This window comes from Notothenia coriiceps, unplaced genomic scaffold, assembly GCF_000735185.1.
Source record: "Notothenia coriiceps isolate Sejong01 unplaced genomic scaffold, NC01 NC01_scaffold00033730, whole genome shotgun sequence".
Taxonomy (NCBI): domain Eukaryota; kingdom Metazoa; phylum Chordata; class Actinopteri; order Perciformes; family Nototheniidae; genus Notothenia; species Notothenia coriiceps.
The window spans coordinates 1-9,571 of NW_011366431.1; the positions used below are offsets into that span (position 1 = coordinate 1).

General features: G+C 38.1%; 1 protein-coding gene across 2 annotated transcripts; it reads left to right on the plus strand.

The window, feature by feature from the left end:
* Positions 1 to 4,262: 4,262 nt before the first annotated feature.
* On the plus strand, positions 4,263 to 8,241 carry LOC104961773 (zinc finger protein 133-like). Of its 2 annotated transcripts, none has more exons than XM_010790114.1 (2): positions 4,263 to 4,430; positions 5,325 to 8,241. In XM_010790114.1, the coding sequence occupies exon 2, from the start codon at positions 5,346 to 5,348 to the stop codon at positions 6,915 to 6,917; it is 1,572 nt and encodes a 523-aa protein (XP_010788416.1). In that variant the 5' UTR covers positions 4,263 to 4,430; positions 5,325 to 5,345; the 3' UTR covers positions 6,918 to 8,241. The 2 variants fall into 2 exon arrangements, with proteins under 2 accessions (XP_010788416.1, XP_010788414.1); XM_010790112.1 differs by having other exon boundaries at positions 5,328 to 8,241.
* The last annotated feature ends 1,330 nt before the right edge of the window (positions 8,242 to 9,571 follow it).

Consider the following 9,571-nt stretch of genomic DNA (forward strand, 5'->3'; position numbering starts at 1 on the left):
TTGGTGTTGGGATCAGTGGGTCACAGGTTCAAACCCCACTGCTGTCAGCATGTTGTTGTGTCCCTGGGCAAGACACTTCACCCCAAATTGGTCCTGTGGGGATTGTCCACAGTATTGAGTATGTAAGTCGCTTTGGATAAAAGCGTCTAACAAGTAACATGTAATGTAATGTAATGTATTTGAAATGCTATATGTATTTTGTATTAACCCCTGCCTTCCAAACCAGTAAGTGTGATTTCTGTTGTTCCTCAGGGCCTTCTTATGCTACTGCAGAACCTTCCCACAATCCATTGGGGTAACGAGGAAGTCGGCCTCCTGCTGGCTGAAGCTTATAGACTGAAGTACATGTTTGCAGACGCACCGAGCCACTACAAGAGATAGGCCCAAGTCTGATAGACCCTCCAGAGCAGCTGTGTCTCTGAGGAACCTGGGACACACAGAACTTGAACTCCAGTGACTGACACACTTCAAGCTCGGTGACTATGAGAATATTTGCAGTCACTGCACTGTATCGATGGACTGTTACAGAATGGATAACCACACCCACCCCACCTTGCTTTACTTGTACAGTCTGTGGTCATGCAACATGAATAACACTGTAATATAAAGGGAGGACGTCTGTGAGATTATCCTTTTAGTGAAAGATGTCATCTACAGATTCTGTTTTTTTGAAGATATGTTTTGGTAGTTTTTTTACAAGGGAAATAATCTTAGATGTAAACCAGGCAACTACAATAATTTATTTTTCTTTGTTCAAATGTATTTAGTCTTACACTGTTAAGCTATTAATAATAAGAAGGACCCCCGCCCCCCCTTTCAGATAAGAGTGCTAATTTATGATTAGACTTATATTTTGGTTCAGGGTTTTCAAATTTGCACTGTACAATCAATTTATAAAATATTCTATATTATACTTTTATTCAATGACTCGGCTCATTGTTAGCCAGTACTTATATTTAAAATTGCTTTAGGCATTAGACCTAAGAGTAGCACATTGTAGTACTGTGTCTATTTAGCTTGAGTTCTGGGTTAAAGGTGGAGGAACACATTTAGTACCTAAGCCTCAGTCAGAAGAGAGGAGGTTAATGTAGCTTTGAAACTCCTTGTTTAAACTGCTACCCTGGAATCTTATCTAAGTCTTATTTGTTTTTGTCCCTGTCTTTGATAAATCTAAATGTTATTATATGTTGACGGTTAAATTAGTTAGAGAGTGTGTCACATGGTAACAATGGCAAAACATGAGATCAGCAACAACTGGTCTGTTTGAATCTTTAATCATTTCCTTTTGCGTAACATTCAGAGTAAATGATTGTATGATAATTTGTGAACTATCTAACTGGATACCTGTGGTCACCATAAAGATGCAGGTAGTTAAACATCTTCCTCAGTATAGGATCATTTTAATATTTGTTTTTTTAGGTTGTGACTAAATGTCCTTCAGCATTGAAAAGGCATTTCCTCTTTTTTTAAATATCTCCAGAGTTATACTTGAGACAGTCCTGTGGACACAGTGCAGCTCACATAATTTTGATGCATTTGTTATGCTCTTCTGTCTTTTAAAATGTGACATGGATAATTGTTGTGTTATCATTAATGTTTGTATTTTATATTTGTATATGGTTCAGGTTAGGTTGTATCTGTGACCATTGAGGGGTGAATATATGTGTTACTACTCATCTACCTTCATTACCAGTGATAATTATACCACAATGTATGTCTGAAAGATATGACAATCATTAGCCTTTTGATAAGTTGATTTCCTAATCTACAAGAGATGTTATTTTTTAAATTGTCTTTTGCCATTTTGACTTTTTATTTTACAGACAGTGTCGACACTGTTTAATGAGTCTTAATTCATATTCAATAGTGATTTGGTGGCACTATATATTCTGAAGATGCTATGGTACTTAATTTGAGTCTGTGAAATAGATCATTTTCATTTTGGAACAATCTAACAGTCATATACTTACTTATGGTTTATTCATTGACAGTTTTGTGTTTAGCTTTAGCTTTGTGTTTAGCCTGCTATAATCTTGTGTTCATCCACCTTCTTTTCCCCAACTTTTAATGTATTTTAAGTGATGTTGTTGAATGTATGCCTTTAGCCTTAAAGTTGTTTTGTTTTTTCATTCAGGTGCGCCAACTGATTGTTCACTCCATCTAAAGGTCATAATGTCCTCAAAATATGATGTTGACTCTAAAGGCTGAAAAATAAAAAACAACTGTTGATATCTTTCCAAGGTGTTCATGCTGTCTTTGGCCAATCAAATCTGTTTCTGAGTGATTCAGCATTACAATCAAAAGTCAATATTGAATAATGACAGCACACATATTAATATATATATTAACATTTTCTTTATACTAAACAGTTGTTATTCTTTCATTTTTGGCAAGTGTTTGTGGTGGTGGGGGGGTTTGTCTTGATCAGAATCCATTACTGTTATCATATATTAAAGGGTTTTTAAGGCCTGCCAAAAACAGACACTATAGTTTTGGTAGCAATATGTTACTTACTCAATATACATTGTCAAAGTATTCTTTTCAATATTTCTTATTGAAAAAAACATGTAGTCAACATTATTTTTCATAGAAGAATGAGCGTTAACTTAATAACCTAAAAAAAGAAGTGGCATACATGTTTACAGTTTTATTTATTTAAGTCTTACTCTTTTATTGTCTGTAGGTTTGAATTTTATTATATTCTTTAAATGTTATGTTATTTTAAGTTACATAAAAACGTCCTGTTATTTTGCATCTGTTTATGTAAAAAAATGTACCATACAAATATACACTGAACTTTATTAGGTACGCCTGTTCAACTGCTCCTTAACGCAGATATCTAATCGGCCAATCACATGGCGGCAACTCAATGCATTTAGGCATGTAGACACGGTCCAGATGGCCTGGTGAAGTTCAGACAGAGCATGAAGAACGGGGAAGAAAGGAGATTTAAGAGAGTTTGAACGTGGCATGGTTGTTGGTGCCAGACAGGCTGGAGGTCTGAGTACTTCAGAAACTGCTGATGAACTGACTGCTGGGGTTTTCACGCACAACCATCTCTAGGGTTTACAGAGAATGGTCCGAGAAAGGGAAATATCTAATGAGCGGCAGTTCTCTGGGAGAAAATGCCTTCTTGATGCCAGAGGTCAGAGGAGAATGGACTGGTTCAAGATGATAAGAGGCAACAGTAAGTCAAATAACCACTGGTTACAGCCAAGGTGCAGAAGACCATCTCTGAACACTCAACACGTGGAAACCTGAAAAAGTGTACCTAATAAAGTGGCTGGTAAGTCTGCGATTGATTGAATGTCATATATATCATATTAAACATTTGTTAGGATTTTTTAGGTTTTACACAATATTTATTCTAACACAGTGTTGGTAAAAGTACTTCAATTTTTACTTAAGTAGGGGTAGCAATACATATAATGTAAAATCTACTCTGTTACAAGAAGTAAAAGTACAAAAGTATTGGCATCAAAATATACTCAAGTGCCAAAAGTAAAAGTACCCATTATGCCTGAAGACCCATTTCAGAATCATATTTATTATAAATTGTGATTATTTATGCATTTATGCGTTTATAACACATTTTCAGTGTAGTGCTAATTTAAATAGATAGATGGATAGGTACTTTATTAATCCCATTTGTGAAATAATTTGTATTGCAGCAGCTAAGTGTACAGACATTAAAATCTTTAAATCTGGAAGAAAGTATAACATAATAAATTAAATGAACTAAAATAACAACAAAAACAGCAGCAAGTCTATACATATCTACAGTATAAAGGACATTAACCACAAGAATGCTCAATATAAAATGTTCTAGATAAATTTCACAATATATTACAGTAGCAGACCCCAAATGACTTTGTATACTGCTTCTGGATATCGTAATATCTTAATAGGCTATATATATTAATATATCAATATGTTGGTTTATTGGTTTATTTGTATTAGATAATGATCTAGATCCAAAACGTAACTAACTAAAGCTGTCAAATAATGTAGTGGAGTAAAACATACAATATTGGCTTTCAAAATGTAGTGGAGTAGATATAAAGTAGCATACAATGGGAATACTCAAGTAAAGCAGAAGTAGGCTATTTAAAAATTGTATTTAGGATTAGGAATAGTATGAGTGAATATACTTCATTACACTCCAGCTCTGACTCACACCAATACAGATACATGCGTTTGGTTCATAATTGCAAGCCTGTTTGAAGCAGGTTTGAAGTGGGCAGGTGGCGCGTGGGCCGGAAGTGACGCTGACGGCTCAGAGTTGTAATGCTGCCCATAAACTTCGGTTTCACTTCTGCAGCCATGTCGGTGTTATTTTTGGTAACGAAAGCATATGTTACCGAGACAAAACGTCTGAATCCAGCCCTTTGTGAAAATACCCTTCGAGTTGCACCTGTCTGAGGTCCAAGGTAAGGTATTTTAAGTACCATACGCTGCATTTCTAACACGTTTGTGCAATTAGCAAAGGGCTAACGTTAGCAAACACGAAGCTAGGCTGTAGTTGAGCTGCACCCATAGTACATTCCTGCAACGGTAATATTGAATTCTCACTATGGTTTATGGCCCTTAGCTATTAGGCTATTATTCAACTCGTGTTCGTTATTGCTGCCAAATGAAACCTAGCTAAACATTGTTGATAACATAAGCAAGGAAAAGGAACAAGCTAGTAGCTTCCCCTTTCCTACAAAACTTCACACACGTTAGCTGTCTCACTTCACTGTCAGGCAAGAGCAGCTTCAATTTATTTCTTTTTAATGCTGCATGCTTTAGCCTTTTCTTAGGGCTCTTGTATTGTTCTGATTTCTGAGGTTCTGACGACTTCAACTACTTCTCACAATTGTAATATATAGATATATATAATCCAAAGTTAGTATATTGCTGTATATTTCTGTTTCATGATGAAATTGTGCTGAGTATTCTAATTGATTCAGTATTCTTTCCGTTGTGTATTATTAAAATACTCTAGTGATAAATGTATTTCTACTGTGAGTTTGTATATATTTGCTGTTATGGTTCATTTGTATTATATTTTGTATCTTATTATGTATTTTAGATATTTTTAACTCCTGTTTATTGCTTGACAAAATCATTTCCCAATTTTGGATGAATAAGACAAGATAAGATGGCCCTATATTAATCCTCGTGGGGAAATTCAGCAGTTTAAGCAGCAATAGAGTGAGAGTGAAACGCAGGACCGTACAGATACACACAAGGATAATACAATTAAAGATAAAATCAAATACAAAAAGTATATAAGTTAGTGTAAGAAAGTAATAAGGTATCTCCTTCTATCTCCCCTAAAGCAGAAAGGAGCTTGGTGGAGGATGGATGGGGTCAGCTGGAGCTCCACCCGGGCGCCGGAGTCGTTCAGCCGCTCGGAGGCGGCAGCAGACACTCTCTCCAGGCTTGCCAGCTTTATTGCACGGGCTGACACAAAACAGCACACGCAAAACAAGAGGCCGCCACCATCCCAACTTTCCCCTTATGTCTGTCCAGAATGTGGTGAGGGCTTCCTTTATGGGACAGAACTGTTGCAACACCAGGAACTAAAACATGCATTACCAAAGCCTCACCGGTGTCCGTCCTGTGGGCAGGAGTTCTCCCTAAAGTCGTCCTTGCAGCTACATAAGTGCAATCATGATGCTTCCCCATGTGAGGTTTGTCATGGAGAGTCACAGCTGGGCGCTCCGTGCCCTACATGTAGGACCCTCAGCTCAGATCCTGGCAGGCCGCAGGATAACTCGCCTCACCGCCAGACTCACATGCTGGATGGTAGCCCTTACGCATGTGCCCCGTGTGGGAGGGGCTTTAATCAGAAGCAGGCTCTGCTGCACCATCAGCAAGCTGGTTGTAGTGAACCACCTTCCCCTTCAGACGTAGTTGATGCAAGTAGCCTTCCAGAGGATTCCCCACCAGTTTCTGAGGAAGACTCTGCCCGCTCTGACTCTTCAGACACCCATTGGCCTGTCAGCAGAGCGGTTAATGGTTGTCAATTCTGTTCGAAAATGTTCCACACAGAGGCTGGACTGCAGCGCCATAAACAGACTAACCATGCAGAGAAGCTTTTGAAGCCTCCTCGGGGACAAAAGACCAAAGCTGCTTGTGGAGAAGTGAGGAAAGGAAGGAATGACAAGGTGAATGGAGATTTAATTAAAAGGCCAAAATCCAGTAGGAAACTTCTGAACTGTCGCTCTTGTGACATGGTTTTCACTAGCACCTCTAAGCTGTACGTGCACAGAAAAGAGAAACACAGCAGGGAGAAAATGATTTTGAGTGAACCAAAGCCGATCATTAGAAAGCGCAGGAGAGGAGGAGCGTATCCATGTCAGGTCTGTGGAAAAGTCTTCGTCCATCATTTGTCACTTAGGGCACATTACAAACAGCACACAGCCTCAAGCTTCCCCACAAGCCAGCTTGTAGAATGTACCACCAAAGAATTATCAGATAATGGATCAAATAAAGTAAAAAGCAGCACAACGGAACACAAGATTGTTAAAGCTGGTCGAGGGAGGCCCAGGAAAATGCCCAGGACAGAGGAAAAGGTTACTAATCCAGGGAGTTGCTCAGAAGTGCCTAAAGCCGAGGAGGAGGAGGAACTGGAGAGCGAATTTCCATGCCCCTCCTGTGCAGAGGTTTTCTCTCTGCAGTCGCAGCTGAAGGAGCATGTGGAGCTGCACCAGTCCGCCCTGAAGAGGAGGCAGTGCAGTGTCTGCACACACGAGATGGATACGTGCAAATGGCCGGGCTCAAAGCGGCAGAGGCTGTACCACTGTGTGCCGTGCCAGCAGGGCTTCTCTGCACTGGACTCTTTCCTAGAACACTGTCAGGAGCACCTGCGAGTCAGGGTGGAGGAGGACAGCATCACTGAGGGCTGCACACATCACAGCAAAGCCTGACATCCACTGTGAATGTTAGCAGAGATCCACTTTTGCCTTGAAGGGTTTGAGAGAGACAGTGATGAAATCTTGTTGAATTTCTTGTTGATTCACCTGTTCATTGATTAAGCATTCATAACATCTTGTTTTATACCCACGCTGTTGGTTTAACGTCATCCATACCAACATATCAACGCTTCAAGAGAATACATTGTTAAAGGACCATATCAATACTTTTTGCATGTTTCTTGGCCTTTCAATCACATATACTAATGATTGCTACATCAAATGTTTAATTTGTATGTAAATCAATTTGAAGAAGATGATAATTCAGTTTGGTAATTTACTTTTTCCCCAGCATAGAATGCATGTAAAAATGGATCACTAGTTTGCTTAAGTGATTATGGGACCTTCAAAAATCTCCGATTTTAATCTGCATTAGCAATATCATTTGTGAAACCAATCACAACATAAGTAAAAGTTGGCATTGCTAAAAATATTTGTCATTAACACATTGAGCACAAATATGAATAATTTCAGCTTTGAAATGTAATGAACACACTCTAAACCAACAGGTCTACTGTAATGAATAACCTGTCTAGCAAGTGGTCATACTGAAAGATCGGGGGAAAACATGCAAAAACACCTGTATGCTACTTAATATAGTTTGTGCGTTTGAGTTTACTATCTCCACTCTATTTTACTGTTCCTGCTGCCAGTGTTATTGTAAGCTCAGGACATTGCCAATGCACTGCCACAGATATTTTGTTAGCTAGAGACTATTTTTTACACCAAACATCTAGAGTGCTTAAGCCAAGTAAGATATATCTGAGGTCAGGTATGTCTTTACGTTGTTTTTCTTTATTAGATTTGGCAATAATTAGTCACCGTGGGGACTCTGGTGTGTCACTGGCCGTATTGAAGCACTAGAGATATAAATATAGTGCTGTGAAATCCTAAAGTACGAGATCTTGTTTTGAGGTTCCAACATGTGTAAGTTATTGTCTTTATCTACAGAATAAAGTACAGTTGAATAGCTGCCATGGGAAGCCTTTCATCACAGCCTTTCTTTTTAGCTGCAATGTACTTTGGTGATATTATCTATGCAAACATATGAATGGATGGCAGCCCTTCAGTGTGTGATGCTTGATAAGTGCGCTTTGACGAATGAACAAAGATCAACATCAGTTGTTTTTGTTATTTTCTAAGAGGTTTTGGCTACTGTTTTCAAAGTAATACTGTGAAAATGTAGAGAAAGATTTAATAGGTTTTAAAGCTTCTACGTTTCACGGTGTTTAGTAAATGAGGTTATGGCTCTTAATAGACAACAATTAAAACTATTCTCATTAAATATTTTGTCTGTGTTCTTTATACTAATGTTGTGTATACAACAATCAAATTTTTCTACCAAATGGTAAACGTAGTGATCATTACATGTTTGAGCGCTTTATTTTAAATTGTATGCATATGTATGTTAGTTGCTACACTTAACAATGTTAAAAACTACACTCAGTCTAGAGCAGACACAAAGCTGAATGACTGACTGACAAGTGGGGATCAATCAGAATGAGAATACCTTTATTAGTCCCACAGAGGGGACATTTACATTCAACATTACATTAAACCGTGTTTATTAAATAAAATGTATTTAAGTTATGTTGCAAGAAGATTTTACATTTAGGTGATGCCTTAATTTGCAACTTTATTCAAGCTTATCTTGTGCTTTACCTGACTTTCGTTCCGACTGTTTTGTTCATAAAATATATGAAATGAACTAGCAGGACTGTCTCCTCCCGGCCTTACGGCGGCGCTCTTAGCATTTAGTAGCGGCGGGAACTTCCGGTCGCTCAGCGCACATTGTCCTTCCGCGGTATTGTGAACGACTGAACGACGAACATTCAAACAACTGAGTCGGTTTTTAGAAAATACAGACAACATGAGCAAAGCACACCCCCCAGAGTTGAAGAAGTAAGTATTCGGGTTTGTTTAAATGAATATATAACGTATACTGTAATTTGACGACGTTTTATTCTCTAAAATGATACCCGTGAAGTTACCCTGCTACGTTGTTTGCCAAGGAAGCTAGCTAACATTAGCTAGCCGGTCCGAATGCTAGCTTAGTAGTTATCGTTTAAAAGCCTCTCTAACATAACTCTAATCTTTTTCTTTCTACAGATTCATGGACAAGAAGCTTTCCTGTGAGTATACTCAAAAGCCAATATTTAAGCCTACTTAAATCGTTCAAATGACAGCCTTTAACCCTTGGAAAGCAATCGTTTAAAAAGTACAATAGGCCAAGAAAAAATATGGAATCATTAAAGTTGTGGTGTTTAAATAAAAATGCGTATTTTTAATGTAATGCATTTACATTACATTGCATTTAGCTGAGGCTTTTATCCAAAGCGACTTACAATAAGTGCATTCGACCAGGAAGATACAACCTTGAAGAAAACAGAATCATATAAGTACATCAGGTTTCATAGAGCCAAACATTTCAAGTGCTACTCAACTGGCTTTAGAAAAGCCAGCCCTTTTATAAGTGCTTTGTTAGTAATTCAATCGCTCGAAGTGGAGTCTAAAGAGATGAGTTTTCAGTCGTCGCCGGAAGATGCAACATAAAGTTTAAAAGTATACTATCTAGAATGTAGTTTACAAATTATTTACTTTGCCTGTTT

Bases quoted from the DNA above. Each gene is read 5' to 3' on its own strand.
- LOC104961773 (XM_010790114.1), top strand. From the start codon at position 5,346: ATGGATGGGGTCAGCTGGAGCTCCACCCGGGCGCCGGAGTCGTTCAGC.